This window comes from Labeo rohita, chromosome 3, assembly GCF_022985175.1.
Source record: "Labeo rohita strain BAU-BD-2019 chromosome 3, IGBB_LRoh.1.0, whole genome shotgun sequence".
Lineage (NCBI taxonomy): Eukaryota > Metazoa > Chordata > Actinopteri > Cypriniformes > Cyprinidae > Labeo > Labeo rohita.
This window is the reverse complement of record NC_066871.1, coordinates 10,898,265-10,923,293: the sequence shown is the minus strand read 5'-3', so window position 1 is coordinate 10,923,293 and position 25,029 is coordinate 10,898,265. Positions and strand designations below refer to the sequence as shown.

General features: G+C 35.6%; 1 protein-coding gene across 1 annotated transcript in view; it reads right to left on the bottom strand.

Moving 5' to 3' along the window:
* Positions 1-20,770, bottom strand: part of sdk1a (sidekick cell adhesion molecule 1a) — a 397,596-nt gene extending 376,826 nt beyond the window's left edge. The window contains 1 exon segment of the mRNA XM_051103029.1: positions 19,702-20,770. Within this exon segment, the coding sequence (XP_050958986.1) occupies positions 19,702-20,023 (322 nt within the window). The 5' untranslated portion in view covers positions 20,024-20,770.
* Between the last annotated feature and the right edge of the window lie 4,259 nt (positions 20,771-25,029).

Below are 25,029 nucleotides of genomic sequence, written 5' to 3'. Positions count from 1 at the left end.
ATATTTTAACAATTATTTGTGTTCTGAAGATGTTTCAATTTTAAATTAACTATCCATTAAATTATGCTACCTCGTCTTGACAAACACAGCAAAGTAAACCCAGAATACAATGCAACAAGTAAAAACCTAAAAAAGTCAGATTTAGTGAGAAATCTTTTAAATGTAACCCTGGAACACAAAACAATTATATTTGTAGCAGTAGCCAAAAATACATTGTATGGGTCAAAGTTATCGATTTTTCTTTTATACCAAAAATGAAGGATATTAAGTAAAGATCATGTTCCATGAAGATATTTTGTAAATTTCCTACCGTAAATATTTCAAAACTTAATTTTTTATTAGTAATATGCACTGCTAAGAAGTTAATTTGGACAAATTTAACACTGATTTTATAAATCTTCATTTAATTTTTTTTTCCTTTTTTAGTGTTTTTTTTGGTCCAGGGTCAAAATGCACTTAAGGTCCTTGAGTCCAAAATTTTGCACATTAAAAAATAAATACAACCTCAAGTCAAGTCAATCACGTTTACACACTGCCTCTGAAACTTTAGTCCGTCATAAAAAAAAAAAATAAATAATAAAAAAAATTTTTTCATTTTCAGCATTTTTCACATTCGTAGCAAACATTTTGAGAGGCGTTTTGACAATTCTAAGCCGCTGTGACGTTCTGTGTGTGACAAATTTTGACAAATACGAAACAAATGCAAACATTTTTGACTCATCGTGCAAAGACCTTTATAATTTGTTAACTGGTTAAAAGTATTGATGAAAAGAGTTTGCAATAATTAAGTACTAGTGATATCAACATTAAATAATATTAATGTTGATATCGTTACACTGTAAAAAATATTATAATTGTCTCAACTAAAAATAATTTGCTACTCTGCTAACTAAAAATTTTAAGTTTAGTCAACTTGAAACTTTAAGTTACTTAATGTTACGTTAAGTGAGAACTTAGTCAGCGAGGGAATAAATTATTTTAAGTTGAAACATTTTTTACAGTGTAATATTATTATAAATAAAAATGTACTATATTAATTTTTTTAATGAAATATTTGGACATCTACACTATTTTTCAAACAATTTGGGATTGGTAGAACCTTTAAATCTTTTAAAAATAAGTTTCATGCTCATTAAGGTGCCATTTATTTGATTAAAAACACAGTAAAAACAGTAAAATATTATTACAACTGTTCTATTTTAATAGATTTTTAAATATAATTGATTCCTGTGATCAAAGCTGAATTTTCAGCATCATTACTGCAGTCTTCAGTCTCACATGATCCTTCAGAAATCATTTTAATATGCTGATTTGCAAGAAATTTCTTATTATAATCAATGTTGAAAACAGTTGTGCCATTTAATATTTTTGTGGTAACTGTTTTATAAACTGAAAGTTCAAATGAACATTATTTATTTAAAGTATCTTTTGTAACATTATAAAATGTCTTTACTGTCACAGGTTTAGCTCCTGCGTACCTAACTAGTCTTTTACCACGCTATAATCCATTATGTCATTAATTGATCTTTACCATACATCTCTGCCATATGTACATCAACTTGACATAGTCATCACTAGTATACTACTACTTAATATATTGTAAAAACTTTAATTTGCTGTAAAGTTGCTATGCAATGATATGTATCGTGAAAAGTGCTATACAAATAAATTTGAATTTGAACAATTTAATGTGTCCTTGCTGAATAAAGTATTATTTTCTTTTCTTTTTTTAAATAGCACTAGTGTAATCTTTTCCTTCATTTTACCTTTATTAAAATCAATTTCAAGTCGAATCTCATGTGTATTGAGCACTATGTTGCACAACCACTCCAACTCACTCACTTACAAGGGTCAATTTCAGTTAAGACGCTCCCACAGAAGGCACTAGGCAGCTTGTTTGGAATAGAGCGCTGGGTGGAGCACTAGAAGAAAGTTCATTTAAATCAGCATAATTAAATGTGAGTGTAGTCCCGCACAGTCGCCAATTGGGAGCATGATGTCATGGGGTTCGGGTCAAGCTGTTAGAAACTGGCGCACTCGACGCAAATCAGCCACCTGCCACCGTGCGCCCCAGTGGTCACCACAGCTGGCAAAGTCACACGCCCTCCTCACCCCCCCACGACCTGCCGTGCTCATTTTCATACTGCCCGGCCACAGTAGAGTTCACAGGCGGCCTTTCACAGCCGTGGGTTCATTACTACAGCGTTCAACATCAGTCCCTGCGTACACACATACATAATGGAAAAGTCAGGGAATTTCATGGATCACATGCTTGCAAAAATGTTTGTTTCCTCTCAAAACTATTACACAAGATGAGGCATGTTGAAATCAAATTTATGGTCTCGGGGCACAGACGGCTCAGCTTTTAACTGAAAATATTCAGCTTCGAGTGGAAGCTGAAATAACTGCATGTAAATCCTTACCCATAAACCCAGAAGCCATCCTCTGAGGGGTTAATTTCAGGAAGTTAGTCTGAAAGGACAACCGGGTTTTTATCAGCCTTGATCTTTTTATGTGAGAACTACAATACAGCCAGGCAAAATAAAATAAAAAGGTTCTGTTCGAGAAAAAAAAACACATGGGAATGCACATCAGTATTTGTTTGTGCATGTCCTGAATTTAACTAATGAAGCATAAAAAGAGCATAATGGAGTCGACTTCATCTACATCTCCGATGCATCTGAGAGATGCTAATCCCATGGCACATGCATACTGAAAACATGGGCTGAATGTTCATGCAATATGTCCACACTGTGTGCAGCCAGTGTGTAAGGCAAAACAAATGCAGCACTATTGATAGATAGATAGATAGATGCTGTCCTTTGTGCTGTCTTTTTTGTTTGTTTTGTTTTGTCTGTATCTATATTTTTAAAGTAAAATATTGTAATAAAACAAAGATTAATGTTTTACAACAAACATACTCCAGTAATTTTGTGTGTGTGACACCCAAATACATCTATGAAAGCTTGTCTATGATAAGCATAAAAATTAATTCATTTCTGAATTAATTTCTAAAATAATTTTTATATTTCTGATTTCTGGGGTGAAATAACTGGCATAACTGTCCTGATATCATAATGGCAAAAAAAAAAAAAAAAAACGTAATTAAATCTATTATTATTATTATTATTATTATTATTGTTGTTGTTGTTATTATATTTCAGTTTTGTTCAGAATCTAAAATGCTACATAATCTATCATTATTGTTATTATTATTATTATTATCATAGTTTTAAGCTACTTCAGGATCTAAAATAGTAAATAATCTATTATTATTATTATTATTATTACTAATAATAATAATTATTATTATAGTAAATAATCTATAAATAAAATAAATAATCTATTATCATTTAATTATCTATTATTATTTTAGATTACAAATAATCTATTATTATTATTATTATTATTATTATTATTGTTCAAGCTACTTCAGGATCTAAAATAGTAAATAATCTATTATTAGTAGTAGTATTTTTATTATAGTAAATAATCTATAAATAAAATAAATAATCTATTATTATTATTTAATTATCTATTATTATTTTAGATTATAAATAATCAATGATGATGATGATGATTATTATTATTATTATTATTATTATTATATAGTTAAAGTTAGTTTAGGATCTAAAATAGTAACTAAGCTATTATTATTATTGTTATTATTGTTATTATTATACTTCAAGTTAGTTCAGGATCTGAAATGATAAATAATCTATTATTATTATTATTATTATTATTATAGTTCAGGATCTAAAATGGTAAAATGGTTCAGGTTCATGTGGTATGACTCCTCACACATGATATTTAGTGATATTTATAAATTAATAATTCATGGAAAAATATATATATTCATTAAGATGTGTACACTCACATGTATTTAAGGTGTAAATATTTTTTTTATGATTATGATTATTATTATTATGTTACTACTTTTAAAGTCATAGTGACATTAACAGGAGTCATTCAACTGAAAATTATCTTGAAAATGGTATAAAAGTTTTTCAAAACCATATAAAACCAACCATCAAAGAGCACATTTTTAAAGTAGACTTTTAAAATATTTTTCCCTTCATAAAGGACACTATTTTCACTGACACAGAGGTTAAGTTGAGCAGCTCAAGCGGTTTCAGTTTCAATAACATGGCAGCATCATCTGTGCAAATCATAAGCAAATCAGCTTCCACTCATGGTGACATTCAAGGCACGGCGCGTGTTTGCATAGAAGGAGTGAAGAAATGTAAATGACCTCATCATTTCACCCGATTCCGATGACAGATTGCCTATGGAGTCCTGCGGTCATATATTAAAAAGTAAAGACTACGTGACAACGATCCAGCAGTGAGAGGAAATGCTGATTGTGTAAAAAAATTATTCCACACTATACGAAGCCATTTGGCAGGAGACTTAGCTCAGAATTCACAGCCTTTCTTTTCAAATAAGACTTTGAGAGCTTGACCTAATAGGTGGTCCCGCAATTTTACGATTTAAGTGATTACAGTGACTTCCCGCGCAAATTTGCTTTCGAATGCCATCGCGCCAATCTCTGCATATTGGCGGTGCCGCTCATTTTCACAGGTGTTTCCTGCTGAACTCTGTCCTTTTGCTCTTGTGACCCACTGAGAAACTTCAACTGATAACAACTGTGTTATTGCGAAACCAAAATCTGGTTCCCATGCTGCTCTTCACATGTGTCTAAACACATTTCAGGTGACCTACTTATCAGCAATACTGCACAAAGTGGGTTCTTTCATGAAGGAAAACCGCTCCAATTCACTATGAGAAAGAAAACACGGAAGGGTCAGAAAACATTTGCTCACGTTAATATTCAACATAATGTTCTGCAGTGTGAGAGAGCGATTCGAGATAAAACTGTGGACATCAGAAGGAGAGGGATTTGTTCTGTGTGATCGATAATTGTGTGGGTGAGCGTGCTGCTGTATATGAAGGAACAAAACACACAATTCAGTTCACTGTTCTCTTTTGGACGACATACATCTATCCAACCAGAATGAAGGATTATGCCATAGCTCAAACATTCTGCCAAAACATCTATTCAACCTGGAAATTTCATTTTGTTTCTTTAGTTCAACTTGTAGACCACAGCACTAGCATCGCCACGGTCATGAGAATGTTTCCCAGGAAACATAAATACTTAGATATCTTTGGATAAAAGCGCATCCCAAGTGCATATCTGTTTTTTAATATACCACACAATGTTGTATTGATCTACTTCACATTGTGCTTATGAACAATGCAGTACAATAACTGGAACACACACACGGCTTCTTGTGAAATCACTGCTTTTATAAAATCTCAGTAAAAGTAACATGATAAAAAAAAAACACCCTTGTTTTTTTTGTTTGTTTGTTTTTGTTTTAAAAAGACCAATATATTAACAATATTAATAGGAATAAACAACTCTTTTCCTAAGCATTAGTCTCGCGTAGCCAGACCTTCAGACTGACAGCAGAAGGTCTGGGAACTTTGGCCAAGGCCCACCCAAGAGGCCATATGACTGACAGGTAAAAAAATCACATTTTGTTTTGCGCGTAAAAACGTGTGTAAGAGAGATTGCTGTGTAAAACTCTTGAATTTGTATTTTTTAAACATTTTGTGCTCCGAACTTTAAATATTTCACATACACTGTAAAAAAAATAGTTGTTTCAACTTAAAATTATTTGTTGCCCCGCTGATTTAAAATTTTTAGTTTAGTCAACTAAAATATTCCAGTTGTCACTTAAATTAACATTAAGTAACTTAAAATTTAAAGTTGACTACACTAAAAATTCAAAGTCAGCGGGCTAACAAATTATTTTAAGTTGAAACTACTTTTTGATTTTTTTTTACAGTGTACAAACAAACAAAAACACACACACACACACACACACACACAATTTGTTGAGTGAACTTAAAATAATTTGTTACCCTGCTGTCTTAAACTTTTAAGTTCGGTCAACTCAAATAAGTTTAGTCAACCTAAAATGTTAAGTTGTACTAAGTGACAGCTTAGATATTTGAGTTGACTTAACAAACAATTTGGTTTGTTAAACTTAAAAACTAGGTATGTTACCCAACTGCCTTAAAATTTTAAGTTGAATCAACTCAAATATCTAAGTTGTCACTTAGTGCAACTTAACATTACAAGTTGACTAAACTTTTTTGAGGTGACTGAACTTAAATTTTTAAGGCAGCCTGGTAACAAATTATTTTAAATTGACTCAACAGATTGTTTTTTTTACAGTGTAAAATCCAGCATTTAGTTGATCCTAATAAGCGCTCATCATTACAGTTGTAAACACGATGGCTTTCTTTTTTAATGAAGGGGTTTGGTATCACAACATTTTTATTTCCAGGCAGAAGGTTAATGAAAATCCTGTACAATTCAACCAATCTGATGACGACTTCGAAACTCCTGAAGTGTTTTCACTTTTGTGTGCCGTATCCATCAGACGTTCAGCCAACGGTCTGCGCACGACATCTGAGGCTGAAACTACCCAAGTATGAGTTCATTAGCATAATGTTTACGTTAGCCAAGCAAGGTAGCAACTTACCACCTTAGTACATGAATACAGACTGTCGAAGATGTGTGTTTAGTGCATATACAATCTAAATTTACTAAACTAACTCTATAAAATTCCTTGTGGGGAAATATTTTAAAATGTTCTAAACTGCAACTTAACTATTACAAATCTGTAATTACAAATTATTATATTTGATTTTTAACGGGGGACCCACCTCAATATGCGACTGGGCTAGTTTAGGGCTAGTTTTGAGTAGGAATTGGGAGGGTTTTGTTGTGAAAACTTGGCAACCCTGCTTGCTATTTCCTTTGTATTTATTTGTGTAATTTCTAACAATTTTGAGCTAAAATTGTTTCAGAGTAAATTTTACACTGTTTTTTTTTTTCAGTGTACATGACATACAAACTCAAACATAATTTGTTTATTTTAGTATTTTATTTTACCATAACTGCTTACATTAAGCAGTACGTTAGCATATTTCAATAAAACACTACAGTATAAAATAGATTTTAAAATCACATATATAAAAAAATCCTTAAAGGGTCAAAAAAAAAAAACTCCAAAGTTCAGCTAATTGCATTTAATATACATTTAAACTATTTTAATTTAACTACAATCAACATGCAATTAAGTGTCAGTAAAAAATACATTCAGTTTACACTTTTAGGAGTAGTTGATATGACCAAAATCTTATATCATGAGGAGTAATTTAATTTCACGGTAACGATATATATCACAATATAGTAATTTGTGCTTTAAATAAGGTCTTTATGATATCAAAATCATATAAATTTCATAATTCTTATCAATAATCAAGCTCACTGAAAACAAGTAAACAGTCTGCAATTAAATAAGAAGCTCATTACAAGCAATATGCCAAAAAAAAATGCTACAAATAATGTATTAACTAATTAAATGTATAAAAACACTGCATGTTCTTCACTGTGTAAATTAAATATACAGTATATTTCCTCTTATTAAAGTGACAAAAGTGATTTAGTGCAGATTTAGAGCAGTGAGAGATTTTCTCTCTTTTGTTGTTTGATTAACATACACAACAGACAGCAGGAACATTAGACTGCTGTCACTTTAAGAGCTGCCCGGATCCAATATACTGTTACAAGTGTTTCCTTTCACAGCTTTTTGCTTTTACTTCAGACCTAAATCACTGTGTTTATGAGGATACTTGCAAAGACGGGCATTTTGACACATACAAGTGTGTATTTAACTGTTCAAGGCCTATAAAGCGGCAAAATAACTCAGTTCAGTACTCCCAATACTCCCAAACCACTTGTTTTAAAAACACAATTCTTAGAAACGCATGCAAACGAGTTTCGTAACCACACAGCACAGAAATGTCACGTGAGTATGTAACCTCGATAAAGTCCAAAATATATACCGTTTGACAATTTTCCACCATTTAATAGTGTCTACTGGTATATCGCCCACCCCTATTAAGTATATACTTTTAAAGTGTATTATTCCCCAACAAATACAATGTTTAAAACGAACCTTTTTCACAAGGTGTAAAATGTAATTTTTTTTTTTTACAGGTCAAATCAAATTTTATTTTAGACACTGCTAGGCTGTGAAAGCCTAGAAGTGTTGGTGTGATTTGACTTTCAAAGCACAAATTGAATTTTGGTTCCCACACAAAAATGTCTAGGGCTGTTGAAAGGTCACTGCTGGCCATGTTTTAGACTACTGAGTTTGCAAAGCCCATTATCCAGCATGAGTCAAGCCCATCTTGTGTCTATAATACACAATAGCTGAAAGCGTGCCAGCTGAACCTCAGGAATTATCTTATTAGCTTACATATGGGAGTCATTATAAACAGGAGTACTGTTATTGTTCAAAGACTTTTATTGTTGCGGTAGATTGCGAGCCTGCCAAGTATCACAACAGGTGACTGCGTTCTTCAAAACAGGCTGTAATGTCAGCTAAAATGACTGGAAATCAAAAAGCCCTGCCTAAACCTGTTAGGGACCAACAGGCAGAGCAACTGCTATCATCTGATAAATTATTCACCACAAACATGTCTGTTGTATCTGATGAACATGAGTTGCTCGACAGCCTGGATCCTTTTGAATGTTAAAGACACGACACAACTGACACTTTTTATATATGTGTAAATCACCCAGTCTTATCATGTCAACAGAGCAGTTTTACCCAGTGGGCTATTTCAGGTGTTTTTTAAAAATATATAAACCGCTAAAATACATGCTACTCTTGCAGATATGTTTTGACAATTAGAACGAACTGCTTAGCTAATCAATGTAGCAGCAATGGGTTTGTGACAAAAATTTGCTAGCATTCATTTCAACTCCTTCATCAGTTTCTAGATAGGCTGTCAGTTTGTTTATTAGTGGTGGGATTTCTTAGTGACTTATTCTGCAAGTTACATTGTTATGCTAATAGGTGGTGACAAGTGATTTTATGTGTTAATTGTTATGATTGAGTCATTTAAATCATTCTTTCAACCAAATCCTTCAAAAAGACAGATTAATTAAGAAACTAAATCACACTTTCTTTATCAGTGAGTCATTGAATCATTTTCTCAAAAACACAGAATTATACAGAATGAAATTGTGTTGTAACAGTTTACGCTGATAATTCCAAAAATACTAATACCATATAAAATAATTAGAGCTATTATGAAGTTAATGACAACAAGAACACAGATTGTTTTTAGAGCTCTGTAGTATTTGAGTGTTAAGCGTCAATGTCATTGAGTTTGATTATGAATAATATTATCCAAAGTATTCAAGCAGTAACTGTCACGTAATCAGTAGCGCCAAAGAACTTCATGAAGCTATACAAAGAGATTTAAAATTAATTGTTAAATATATCAATATATATCAAATATATACATTCAATATATCAAAACTTCATTTGGACATCTTTGAAGGCGATTTTGAAGACTCCAAATTTTTTAATAGTTGTATCTCAGCCAAATACTGTCTTAACAAACTATACATCTAACATACACTGACCAAAATTATAAACGCCCCATTTTTCATGCGCTGAACTCAAAGATCTAAGACTTTTTCTATGTACACAAAAGGCCTATTTCTCTCAAATATTGTGTAGAGACCCTTGCAACATGGGGCCGTGCATTATCATGCTGCAACATGAGGTGATGGTCGTGGATGAATGGCACAACAGTGGGCCTCAGGATCTTGTCACGATATCTCTGTGCATTCAAAATGCCATTAATAAAATGCACCTGTGTTCGCTGTTCATCACATAAGCCTGCCAATACCATAAGCCTGCCCATACCATAACCCCACCGCCACCATGGGCCACTCGACCCACAACGTTGACATCAGCAAACCACCCACCCACACGACGCCATACACGCTGTCTGCCATCTGCCCTGTACAGTGAAAACCGGGATTCATCCATGAAGAGAACACCTCTCCAAAGTGCCAGACACCATCGAATGTGAGCATTTGCCCACTCAAGACAAACTGCAGTCAGGTCGAGACCCCGATGAAGACAACATGCAGATGAGCTTCCCTGAGACGGATTCTGACAGTTTGTGCAGAAATTCTTTGGCTATGCAAACTCATTGTTGCAGCAGCTGTCCGGGTGGCTGGTCTCAGACGATCTTGGAGATGGAGATGCTGGATGTGGTGGTCCTGGGCTGGTGTGGTTACACGTGGTCTGTGGTTGTGAGGCCAGTTGAATGTACTGCCAAATTCTCTAAAACACCTTTGGAGACGGCTTATGGTAGAGAAATGAACATTCAAATCACGGGCAACAGCTCTGGTGGACATTCCTGCAGTCAGCATGCCAACTGCACACTCCCTCAAAACTTGCGACATCTGTGGCATTGTGCTGTGTGATAAAACTGGCCTAAAAGTGGCCTTTTATTGTGGCCAGCCTAAGGCACACCTGTGCAATAATCATGCTGTCTAATCAACATCTTGATATGCCACACCTGTGAGGTGGAAGGATTATCTCGGCAAAGGAGAGGTGCTCACTAACGCAGATTTAGACAGATTTGTGAACAATATTTGAGAGAAATAGGCCTTTTGTGTACATGGAAAAAGTCTTAGATCTTTGAGTTCAGCTCATGAAAAATGGGGGCAAAAACAAAAGTGTTGCTTCATAATTTTGGTCAGTGTATAAATCTCATTTTTTTTTAAAAATTGAGCTTTATGACTGGTTTTGTGGTCCAGGGTCACACATCTGCACAACAAGTACAACACATATGTAATTAACACAAAAAAAACAAACTGTGCTCGTGATTTCATACTTCATAATAAATCTAATTAAGTTATATGGTTTTAATATTTGTGGATTGAAACACTTCTAACCTCACTTGCTGGAAATTTGTCATCTGTTTTAATTCCCAGCATTACACTTATCTTTACGTCAAGTGCTTTACGTTCTTGCTGACTTTACATTCTTGCTGAGGAATGTATTTCTTGCATTTTATTCATTCTTCAAATGTATAAATTCCTATTCATTTTCTATTCCATTACATCTGAACCCTGGCAATAATAAGTAGCAATCCATTTTACTCTTGATGAGATCTGAAATGCATCTCAATCTTGGGCTGATCCCAAATGAAATCATATTTAACATTACGAACATGAAGAATGAACATTTTGTAGTTCTGTCCAACAAAGCTTTGCCTTTCTGCTTAAACAGGGGTGCCCAACCCTGTTTCTGGAGATCTACCTTTCTGCAGAGTTTAGATCCAACCCTGATCAAACACGCCTGTCTATAATTATCAAGTGCTTCATGGATCCTAATTAGTTGGTTCAGTTGTGTTTGGTCAGGGTTAGAGCTGAACTCTGCATGAAGGTAGATCTCCAGGAACAGGGTTGAGCACCCCAGTGCGTAAACTTTGCTTCTGTGTAAAAAAAGGCTTTGTGAATTACAGCAATGCACAAAATGACAGATTTTTTACACTAGTCAGGGGGTTGCCTGAACAACTCGTTGGCTAATTGGTCTTAAGGAAAGTTCTACTGTATATAATTAAGCTGGTTTTGGGCTTGAGATGGAGCTAGACAGAATGCAAAGGAAAGAAACAGAGCGCAAGAGGTCTGGAGATGCATTTCTAAAAGCACAACACAGCAAAAGTTATTACATAATGGTCAAGTACCACAAAAATAAAAAAAAATAAACAAACAAACTTACAAATTGCAGGCTCATTGGAAATCTGACTAAAACACGTTGCTCAAGATACATTTCACAGAACTTTTGAGATGATGCATCCACAAGAGGCGCTACCAGCATTGTCATTTTTTTCTCCACTGCAGATGCTGGTGGCAGAAAACATTGAGCTACAGAGCAAAATGACTATGTCAGAAAAGCAATTCATATGAAGAGGATTATGTGATGCAAACATTAAAGGATTAGTTCACTTCCAGAGTAAAAAAATCCTGATTATTCACTCACCCCTATGTCATACAAGATGTTTATGTCTTTCTTTTTTCAGTCAAAAAGAAATTGAGGTTTTTGAGGAAAACATTCCAGGATTTTTCTCCATATAGTGGACTTCAATGGGGATCAACGGGTTGAAGGTCCAAATTCCAGTTTCAATGCAGCTTCAAAGGGCTCTACATGATCCCTGCCAAGGAATAAGAGTCTTATCTAGCAAATTTCTAAAAAATAATTACAATTTATATACTTTTTAACCACAAATGCTCGTCAAATGCTCTGGGATGGGCATCTGTCGGTACTTCCACCTACATCACAAGTGCGTGATTACGCAATGTGGGAGGTCAAGCTAGTGCGAGACGAGCATTTGTGGTTAAAAAGTGTATAAATATTCTTTTTTTTTAAGAAAATGACCATTCATTTTGCTAAATAAGACCCTTACTCCTCAGCTGGGATCGTTTAGAGTCCTTTGAAAATGCAATTTGGACCTTCAACCCATCGGCTCCCACTGAAGTCCACTAGTTTTTCTTAAAAAGTTTTTCTTAAAGTTTTTCTTAAAATCCTTTTTTTTTTTTGACTCTTGACTGAAGAAAAAAAGACATGAACATCTTGGATGACATGGGGCTGAATAAATTATCGGGGAATTTTTATTCTGGAAGTGAACTAATCCTTTAAAATGCATTAGTTTACAAATAATGCACTGTGGTAAAACGTGTTTTGAGATCAGAACAGTACTGTGCAAGGAACCACACAAAAATAAGTCTTTATCCATAGATAATCTGCATCTGTAATCATAATGTGTGGAAAGGAACAAAAATTTTTGGTATTTTATTGTCACTAGTGTGAAACTGCAGTGAGAAAGGTACTGTGCAGAGTCACATATTTCCAAAGAGCCTGGGTTGCCAAATTGACTAGATGGTTGTTAAATGACCGATGCTTTATGATTATTATGACAGAACACTTAAGTAACAATGGCAATTAAATAAGGTATTGACGTATTTTGTATATTTAAAACCCTGGTGATTACAGATTGCTCATGATTGCTTTGACATACCCTGACAGCCCGTACTGATAACATAATGACTCACACATCTTGTTAATTGCGATGAGATGTGTTCTTGTCAAGTACCAGTAGATGCTCGCAGCAGCTTTTTTAGTATGACTTTGTGTTTATAATAAAACAAGTATTTCTTTAGATAAAAGTTTACATTTAACTTCCAAATCAGTAGATATTTATCCTGTATTGTACTGTGATTTTACATTAATTAAATGCATTCATTTCTTTCTTTCTTTCTTTCATGAAGAGTTAGTAGTCTCCTTAAATCTTTTTTGAGAAAAGTGTCAAATCTGGTCTTAGAAATTAATTTACTTTGCAATTAGCTGGAAACGCAATCAAAGTTTGAGCAATACAATCAAGGAAATAAAACAACGGCTAATTTACCCAATGTTACTTGTGGAAAAACAAGTCTTAATTTCATTAACCTTTATGAAAACAACAGACTTGATGATTAACCTTTCTTTAAAGCAGCACATGAAAGGGAGCTAAAAACACAAAATTTATGTTAAGCAGAACTGACACAATTTGTCATGCCAGGAGTTGTACTCATCATTTTAATTTAGAAGATAGAAGGCAATTTCTCAACTTTGACATGAAATACTGTGTGGTATCCTTCACCTGGACGAGCTGGCAGTGCTGCACAGCTGTGAAATGAATGTGTGCTCTTGCATTACATGCAATCACAATGATTTGTGTACAAATCAATAATCAAAACGATGGCAGCAGGGCTCAGCCCCCAGTTGCCCCCCCCAGTAGCTCATAATTCTGTTTGTCCTACCGATATTTTCACTTGCTCCTCCACAAATATAAACTTTTTTCCTTTTTCCATTTGTCTTTATAATATATATTTATTTTTCTGTAATATATATGTGTGTATGTGTGTGTGTGCATTGTTTGTGTGTGTATATATATATATATATATATATATATATGAGGGGTGTTTCCTTCGACGAGGCAAGGGTGGCAGTTTCCTCAAAAAAAAATTGGATGAGAGAAAAAAAATCACAATTCAAATATTACAAATTTGGACATTAAAAAGCATATAAATCTCTTGATTTTCTAAAGTAAAACTGTTTCATTTAACACCATTGTGTTAAATGAATTGTGTTTCCCTTTTAAACAATTGCATTGTGTTATACTGACTTAAAACAGTTGCGTTTTGGTTTAACTCAATATTTTCATTTTGTAAGAACATGTTTTAATTAAGTAGGCCAAAATAACATTTTATGCTTGTTCAATTTACTTAAGTAAATTAAGTTAATCCAACACAGTTCTTTACAACCACTTTACTTGATTCATTTGAGTTGAGAGTACATAAATCATTTTACTTATGTAACTAGGAAGTGGATTTCCCCTTCCCATCATCCTTTGCACAGGGCTGCCATTGCGCATGCCATTATATGACTAATGCCTAACAAGTTGGTTAATGCCTAAAGTTAAGTAAACTCAATATATCATTTTTTGAGTGTAGTATTTCTGCCTAGTAATTTGTTTTCCAGTGAAATGTTTTAGTTTGAGTTCAACAAGCATAAAATAAATCACTTTAAAAACATATCAATTTCATTTAAACTATATTGGATCAAATTGAGTTGGCTCAACTCAATTACATTTCATTGCATGAATTTGTTTTTTATGAGTTGGGGTTACACATATTTATTACATGGAAATCCTGCCCTCAATTAATTTGAGTTCATCCAACAAATTATTTTTTTGAGTGCAGGAATCCGGGTCTCTCTCGCCTCCCCAGAGCCCATTGAGTTTTAACAGATGCCCTAAAGCGTGCCGTGAGTTTGCTGGGGGGTAATTAAGAATGAATGGGGGAAAGTCAAGTGAGAAGAGGCAATGCCTCCATCCCGATATGATTGGATATGACTGGTTATGCTCAGCTGTGATTGGTTTATGTGACAATAAATCACGCCTCTTGTGTTTGTGTGTGTTTGGTGTTTCGCGAAACCGTCTGAATGAACAATATAATGGTGTTAATAGGAAGACTAATCTGAAAAAAGTAAGTGAACAACTCACAAACTTAGTTATAACCACTTTGTTACATTAAAATAAGTGCATGTAAAAATGACTTTAAATGGCATGTAAACATGATTTGTGAGAGTTTTTAGTGAGTAATTAGCTTGGTGAAATTTAAAGTAAGTGTCTGTAACCAATATTTACTGAGCTTTGATGACTGATGATCCAAAAAACAAAAAAACAAAAAGTAAAAGTTAACTATTAAAATGCTCATTTCAGAACAATACTGCAAACAACTGATGTATGCATAATACAAATCATTTATATTATACTACAAATACCGACGACTGTGAATTATACAAACCTTTATGTTGCCATATGGTGCAAAACTTTACTAATTTGTATCATTCTGACACTATCACATAATTAAAAAAATGTACAGAGTCACAATAATGTTCAACAAACAACACAAAGACAGGTTTTTAAGTTTGCAAGTCATTAAAAACACAGGTACAGTATATGAAGCCTGACTCTTTTTATCAAAGTCAAGCACATTCTTCAAATACAGAAGGACACTGCAGAAAATGAAAAATTGAGCAGGAGCTGATTGCACAGATGGCGAGGCAATGAAATTTAAAAGTTTACAGCCATAAATGAGTCAGGTGGATGTGTCTGCTGGCACATCTAGCAGATGATATACAGGGCACCAGCACTTTCTTGTGGACGAAACTACATTTACCTGCACAATGCTCTGGTACAAACATCATTAGCCCAGAGACCTTTCTAGAAGCACGGCAGGGGATTGTGCACCTGCTACTGCTTGACAAACTCCCTCTCTGCCCGGGTGTTTGGTTTTAAGGGCACTGTGGTCCTCTGCCAGACCCAAGCAGCCAGAAAATTCAACTGCCAGCAGAAGTTTATGATTTGAGTCAAATATAAACACCTGCAAAAAGCCAGATTTGCCCAGGTTTTTCCGCATCAATATGAGAGCCAAGAGCATTTTTAGAGTATAAATGGCAACTTTGTCTTTGGAATCCAAAGCGTGACCGGTTTCTTAATGCCCGCGCTTTTGGCTTATCTAAAAATAAAAATAACAGCGGCTTTGAGATCTTAAAAACCTAATCTTAACACTCAGATTTATATAGTCGTCTTGAATAAAGCAGAAAGGTTAACATGTCAACCTCATTCCAATATGCCAGTTCCGATAATGCTGTTGGCTCCTCAATTCAGATCAATAATATCTAGCCCATTCCCAGAACAGTGCTGGGAGCTCTCCAAACATCAAAAGACCTTGACACAGGACTTGGGAAGTGGCTGACACTGCACGCACCTCAACAACTTTGCTGAACCTTTAGAAATTAAAGTATATAGAGTTGGAAGCATGCAATAAAAGACTGCGACTGTGAGTTACGGTAACCACACGCCTCCGCACGCATAGAAAAAGACTGTCTGCTCTACCATTTCTCGCCTGATATGAGGTCAATGCATCCTCTTAACAGAGCATTCAATGACTGTTTCCGTATGTTTAAAGTTAATTAGTAACCCCAGCGGCGTATATAAAGTAGACTTTGGAGCATAGCTCTGACAGTATTCATTATACATACAAATAAAAGATTTTCATTTCATTTATGTTTCCAATGGCGCAAGATATGAGCTAAAGATCACTCAATGAAAGGAATATACCTTAAAGGAATAGCTCACCCACCCTCAGGCCATCCATGTAGATGAGTTTGTTTCTTCATCTAAACAGATTTGGAGAAATTTAGCATCACCTGGTTTGCCAGTAGATCCTCTGCAGTGAATGGGTGCCGTCAGAAAGAGAGTCAAAACAGCTGATAAAAGCAATCCACCATTCCAGTCCACCAATTATTGTTTTGTGAAACGAAAAGCTCCATCAAAGATCCATCATTAAGACGTACGTGTGACCCTGGACCACAAAACTAGTCTTAAGCAGCACAGGTATATTTGTTGCAATAGCCAAAAATACATTGTATGGGTCAAAATAGTCTATTTTTCTTTTATGCCAAAAATCATTAGGATATTTAGTAAAGATCATGTTTCATGAAGATATTTTGTAAATTTCCTACCGTAAATATATCAAAACTTAAGTTTTGATTAGTAATGTGCATTGCTAAGAACGTAATTTGGACAATTTTAAAGGCGATTTAAAATTTACCCTTATGAGTCCTGTATTCATTCTCCAGTAAAAAAAAAAATGCTTATGTATAAAAGGTAAACTGTCTTCATCATTTGTTTGGATTACTTGTGGATTATTGTGATGGTTTAACAGCTGTTTGGACTCTCATTCTGACGGCACCCATTTACTGCAGAGGATCCATTTGTGAGCAAGTAATGTAATGCTACATTTCTCTAAATCTGTTCAGATGTACAAACAAACTCATCTACATCTTGGACGGCCCGGGAGGGAAATACATTTTCGGCTTATTTTCATTTTTGTGTGAACTATGCCTTAAAGTGGACACATTTTCTCTTGCTACAGTGATGGGGCTTTATCTTAAGTGAGTGTTTATCTTTAAGGACGAAAAACATGCACTTGACTATTTCAGATAGTTATGGCAAAGTAAATGTAATATGGATATTAATTCAGCTTCTTCTTGTAGAGAGAAGTCAGTTTTTCTTTTTTATAAAACAAAATACCAGTCTATTTGTACCCGAAAGCAGATTTCAGGCTTTTAGACACGGAATTGTTTTTGTCTTTTATTTTTATATTTATAGCTTGATCTAGACAGTAGCTGGTTAAAACACCTTTAAATTCTTTCTTAAACATCTGTGTTTTTTTCACAAAGAAAACTGCTGCTACTAATTTGATGGTGCCTTCAGGAATGCAAATGGCACAAGTGACAAAAATACATGTATTGTGGGTGGAAAGAGCTTAAAGCAGGATGAGGTTTTAATTCATGCGAATTTCGGTGTCTTTTCTTTTTTAGATCATTTATCCTTTTGATTACAGGGAGAAAATGACTCTAATCTGTGTCGTATTACGGAATTAAAAATGTTCCTTTTAATGAGGCATGCTGTTTTGGTTATTTTTCAATAAAAATAATTTGACAGAAGAATAAAGGAGCCTGTCATTAATAGTCACACACGGCTGATCATTTCTATTATACCCCCCAATGACTAAAATAACTAATTTCATAAAAATAAACCGCACCAGTTCTGTCAAAACCAACTCCATCATCACATTAAGAAAAACAAGACTTCATAAGATCACAGTACATACATCAAGAGGTCCTACAACAGCACTAACCAGTCACTTTCTTTGCTCAGCATGCCAACTGTTACTCTTGTCCCCAAGTGGCCCACTGTGCATATGCAATCATCACATTTTCCCTGTATGAGAAACATTACACAGGGAATCACAGCCAAAGGATGCATATGCCATCTGTGACCACGCATGCAGCCTGACCTAATGACTCCTCTATTGTTCAGGTCCAGCGATCTCAGCTCAACTGTCTGTTGCACAGCCAGACAGATATTTGACATTCCATTATCATTGAAATCAAGTTTGGCAGTCTTATGACTTCAGTGTCAAACACATTGATCATGCACTATTCATAATCTCCAACATGAATCCACTACAGAATTTAAGTGATTCTTCAAGTAGGAGAACTTTTTTGTTCACTTGGATGATTTTAAAGGTTATTTTCCCTAAATATTTGTGACACTGGACCACAAAACCACGGTAGCACGTTGCAATATGGGTCAAAATGATAAATGTTTCTTTTATGCCAAAAATCATTAGGATATTAAGATCGTGTTCCATGAAGATATTCCTACCGCAAATATATCAAAACTTAATTTTTAATCAGTAATATGCATTGCTAAGAACTTCATTTGGAAAACTTCAAAGGCGATTTTCTTAATATTTAGATTTTTTTGCACCCTCAGATTCCAGATTTTTAAATAGTTGTATCGCAGTCAAATATTGTCCTAACAAACCATACATCAATGGAAAGCTTATTTATTCAGCTTTCAGATTATGTATGAATCTCAATTTAAAAAAAAAACAAAACTGACCCTCATGACTGGTCTTGTGGTCCAGGGTTGCATTTGTCATTTTGTAAAACAGATTAAAAAAGATTTAAACTTTTTTACCGTGCCAGTGCTAATTTCTGAGATAGATCAGCCAAAATACCTACTTCGCACTTCATCATCATAAAACACTTTTTTAAATACAAAAAACATTTTCAGTTGATTTGATATTGATGTTTACGATTAGAATTTTCAAAAATGCTGAAAAATGCATTTTGAAAAACAATAAAGTTTTTCCATAAAGCTTTATATTTGGTTATGATGGTGTTAATGCAAATTGACAGGGAAGGTGTTTCTCCCAGTCCAGAAAGAAAGAAAGAAACTGTCATTACCAACCTAGTTCATTTTTAACAATTAATTTCTTTTTAACAGTAAACCTTCACAATTGACGGCTAGCTAGATAACTTGTGCTAGCATGTTCAAGGCTTATCCAACTTTCTCTCTAAAAAACGAGCGAAAACAATTACAATCACACATAACATCAAAACATCACCCCATACATCACATTACACCAAAATTCGCTTGAAATCTGATTAAGGCCATGAACAGATATATATTCCAGCCAGGGAAGCTTGCACACTTTGTCAGATCAAGTAGTCAAAAGTGCCTCTAAACAAAGACTCACCCATATATCAGAATACATAAGTGTCTATATGAAGCTGCTGTGTCACATTCAAAGCCCATCAGGTGCAAATACGGTTTTCTTACCTTGTGTGACCGCTCTCAACACGTGGACTTGCATGCAGAAAAACGCCCACCAACTCCAAGTGCACAATGCAAACTTTCTCTTTCCATTCCCGCTGACGGAACAACGCGTAAAAATCTTGGAAGAAGTGCTCTTAGGATCACACATAATGGCATTCTCGTCCACACACGCGACAAGAAGTGCTGTTGAGTAAGTACGCGCCGTGGCTTTACGGGAACCGTCGCCTCCTGAGTAAACACTGTCCTCCTCCACTGCCGTGTTGTGTCTCCCAGGTCTGTGTGCTTTAGGTTGTCTCACTGTGGGATCAGATCCACCGGCGTCCATTGCGCGCTCCGTTCCGCAAGTTTAACTCTTATTACCGAGAACTGACAGTTAGAACACGTACATTCCGTCCAGTCGAAAGTTCCCGGTGATGTCGGCAAATAATGTGCTTTTCATTAACAGTTAAATGCAGCTACTGCGAGTGATGCCCGTGAAAGTGCGCGATCACTGCGCACACGTCATTATGGGTTTATGAATATACTGAGTCTGGCGGTAATTACATTTATGCATTACACTGATGACACCCCACTGATTCACTTTACGGAATCCAGTCAGCCTTTTTTTTATTTCTCCTCCCTTAAATAGTATTTAGCCCACTTTAAACGCACACTCACTTAATGTATCCCCAAAGTGCGTGAAGATCCGCTCTTACTTTGCAGGTCCAGTGTTGCGATCCTGCTGTTATTTCAACATGTTGCAAACCACATCTGACTGATGTGCACTAACTATCGGTAAGAATCCAGACGGTTGCATGCAGCCACGTAAACCAAGTCAAACTGTAATAAGCCCCTCTCTTAAATTCACCGGCAGCGCCTGATGAAACGTCGCAGCGACTATGATTATAAACGCGAATCAGTAAATAGGTGTCGCAAGGTATCCCAGGTGCTCCGGCGCACTTTGGAGCAGCTAAAGCAACAAGCGGCTGTTCGTTGTGTACGTGCGAGCAGAGCTCCGGCTCACAGCGAACTGAAGCGAGTGAAATGTAGTGTACAGGTCCAGCGCACTTACAGCAACTTCCATTGAGAGCTGCAGCCGCTCTCTCTCTCACTCACTCACCTCCGCCCCGCTAAAGACTCATTGGCTGCTGCTGCTGGAAGCAATACTTTATACAGTCCTTCAGAGACATTCAAGTATTGCAGCACTGCTGTATGTTTGTTTATATATTACGGGTGCTAATTATACAAGGGTCTTATCGCCCTAAATGTAGCTTAGAGGATATCAAAACAAATTGTTGTAAGTGGGAGGCGTTACAAGTATACATTTAATTATGAGCATTACAAAATGAACATTTCTGTAGCGTTTTAAACATAGCATATCAGCATATCGGACCTGATGCTAGTCAGAACTATAGCCAGAATTATAGTCAAAACATAATTGTTGTCATTATTTATAAAGAAAGGAAAACTGAAATTAACTTGTAAAAAGTCGTAGCCTAGATATGGCAACGTTATGGCTGGCAAGAGACAAAACTGAACAGATTGAGGCTGAGGAAATATCTTTAAAAAATCAGTTGACCACCTGCTTGTCACTGCATATCAAAAACCTGGGTTACATATAAAAACATACTCATATTAAAACAAACGAGAAGACAAAATATAACTACAAATACAGTATAGGCTATATAGCTGGATAATAACACAATTAGCCTGTTACAGTAGGTTACACAATCATTTTTTTAAGTATCGTTTCTGGTCTAGAAATCACTCTGGAAAGTAATAACTGAGTTTTGACATTTTATAACTTGTAGTAATCATTGTGACTTCACAAAGTGAAATTAAATATAAATATTATGAATGCTTGCTGTCTTGACTAAAGTTATTATATTAATATATTATTGTTCTAAAGTAGCTTCTTATTACACAGTGATTCAAATTTTTAAGGACTTTATTGTAAAGTGTCGCTTAAAGGGATAGTGCACTCAAAAATGAAAATTGCTGTCAATTATTCACCCTTGTGTCGTTCCAATCCTGTAAGACCTTTGTTCATCTTTGTAACACAAATTAAGATATTTTTTCATGAAATCCGTGAGCTTTCTGATCCTGCATAGACAGTAACGCAACTGATACGTTCAAAGCCCAGAAAGGTAGGAGAATACTTTTTGTGCGCGAAGAAAACTAGAATAACAACTTTTATTCAACAGTTTCTTCTCTTTCGTTAGTCTTTGACACTCGCCCACAAGAGTACCAAGACACATGCGTGTATGTCGTGAATGCACATTGAAGATGAAAGAGTAGAAACTGTTGACTAAAGTCGTTATTTATTTATTTATTTTACTACCACTGTCCTTACTTCCTTTGTGGGCCTTGAACGTGGTAGTTGCATTCCTTTCTATGCAGGGTCAGAAAACTGTCGGATTTCATCAAAAATATCTTCATTTGTTTTCCTGAAAATGAACAAAGGTCGTACAGGTTTGGAACAACATGAGGGTGAATAATTCATAACAGAATTTTGGGTGAACTATCACTTTAATCTTGATATTGCTCATTAAGACAGTAAAACGAAAGCTCCTAGTATATGAAATAGGATGAGTTTTTTGTTGTTCTGTCCTCTATCATCAGATCAAGTCATCTCACACATTTCCTGGTTGTTTATGTTAATTAGCATAACTCAGGCTATTTAAATATGTGTGAATCAGCTTTCTGTTCTACAGAGATAAATAGCTTGGCTTAGCCTTGATGTCAGAAACAAGAAAATTGACCCGAAAGGGCACAAAGTTGCATGTCTTTCCAAGTGAATGATTCCATTAAATAGTTTGAGCTCTTAGAGTTCATATGTTCCACTTTATGAACAGTAGGATATTGCAGGGATTTTATCAAACTTCTAACCCTGTAAGTGTAAAACGTTCGGTGTATAACTTGTGTTCTCTTAAAAATAAAGGCTCTTTTGCTTCAGCGAAGAGCCTTTTCATTGAACAAAAGGTTCTTTATAGCAAAAGGTTCTTTAAATTACTAAAATGTTCTTCAAACTAAGAAAAAATGGTTCTTTTAAGAACTGCAAAAGGTTCTTTGGAGAACCCAAAAATGGTTCTTTCATGACATGAACTATTTTAGAGAACACAGTGCACTCGATGCATCAATGGTTCCATGAAGAACCTTGAACATCCATGGAACCTTTCAAATGCAGAAAAGGTTCTTTATAGTTGAAAAAGGTTCTTTAGATTTTTAAAATGTTCTTCAAAATGGTTCTTTTAAGAACTGTTCACTGAAAAGCTCTTTGGGGAACCAACAATGGTCCTACTATGGCATCACTGCAAAAACACCCTTTTGAAACCTTTATTTTTAAGAGTGTAATAGCGTAATGCTTACATTTTCACCAAACCCTTTAGCATTAGAAACCCAAACCTTCAGCTTGACGCTTTGTAATTAAGACTTTAAATGCCACATATAATCCACCTGAATGTCTCATTGAGTCTAGACGCTACCTGCGGTCTTTAATTGCTCAGGCCAGTGTAATAATTCATTCAGCGACTGATATTTATAAGACAAAGAAAGAAAAAGAGAAACAAATAGCTAAGAAAATGCCTTTGTCATCACAGCAGGAAACAGTCGGCTTCATGAATGCAGATTTTGTTCTATTAAATAATCAGCGCCGACTTCATCATACCAAACAAGCAGTCCTTTCATCTCGTCTATGTTAACAAATTTGAGCGGGAATGTTTATGTCAGTGTATTCTTGTAAATGAAGTACTTAGTGTTTACCTGAGTTGTAACCGTCAAAGCCGAGAGGATGTTTGATAAGGCTGCTGAGTCACATGACGTCTAGGTTATTTATCACCTCATCGGCGTGATCCATGCGATTCATCAGCCTGAGAGATTTTTCATAATCAAAGAGGCCCGTGATGGTTTTTAGACAGCCGACACGATTATTGCGTGTTAGTCGCCTCGCCTGACTGAAGGTACGTGTTGTTTTCGCGCTCAGCTGTTTCGTGTTTCTGATAAGAGATGATGCATATGGCGAGCCGCTCGGCGTAAATGCCTCTGCATCTGTTTATTTCAGAGCCCTGTCTGCGTGGCAAACAGCGCTGAGACAAAGCCAGCAACAGCAGGGCCTGTTTATTTCATGCCTTTCAGATCCAGGTCCTGTTTCCTGTCAATAAATAGTTAGTGTAAACTGTTTGTCTGAAAACGGCCCGTCTCATATGCTGAAAATGGGTTATTTCTGCGCTTGTGTGGCCTCGAGATCACTCCAATCCCACGTTTCCTCAAGCCTGTCACAGCCCATCCCCTGCTGGCCACGTTCATGGTTATATCTCAATGAGCAGGGCTTTGACTCAAAGCAAACTGGGCTACCTTTCTTCACTGGCGTCCAATAAATCATTTCTTCCTCTTATCTAAGGCAGGACCACAAGGACCGTGCAATCGGATGAAAAGGAGACGTTAACCCTGTAGTGCAAGTGTGGCCGTGGGGTTTGTTGTCGCCATGCTGGGGGGGTCGAGGTGCTGGATGTCAGAGAGATGAGATAATACGTGGCTTAAGAAGTCATGCTCCTTAAGTGAAGTACCTCAGCCCCCTGTCAGATACAGATCAATGCCCCTACCGAATATCTGTGCAAATGTATCTTCTTGGGATGATAAATGACTTATCGTCATGGCAATAAATGTTCTCCTCTGCTGGAAGAAAGATAGGCTCTCTGGATAGATTCCAGAGCATATTTATCTATTTCTGCTTAAAATGTGCAAGTGACATTTATGATTGGTTCTTCAAGTGCCTGAGGGTTCAATGGAGAGTTCACCAAAAAAAGGAAAATTCAGTCTTCATTTACTCTTCCTCATGTCGTTCCAAACACGTATGACTGACTTTCTTCTGTGGATCATCAAAGGCGATGTTTTGAAGAAAGTTCATGCTGCCTTTTTCCAATGAAAGTGAATGGTGACCATAAGGCCCAAGTACACTTCGTTTGCAGACTTTCAAACAACAATGAACTGGCTTATATTATCAACACACTATATTTCTGTTTCACACTGTAAAGCTGCTTTGACACAATCTGTATAGAGTGTTTTCATGACACGTCATCAGTCGGCCATGTTGACGGCCGGACGGAAATTGCATATTTTGCTGATTATTGCTGCTGTAAATGGTCAATTATTGTCATGTTTTGGGTTGTATGAATCATCAGACCAGGAAAAACAAGTGAAGTGACACATAAGCACTAGAAAGCCTCATCTTTGTCTAGTTTCTTGTGTATTTTTCTCCAAAAGTCAAGACTGATAAAAATCTCTTGTACTCTTTTAAACTAAAATAGCGGATCTCTCATAACCTCCTCACAAACGCGCTTGTGAATGTGGGCG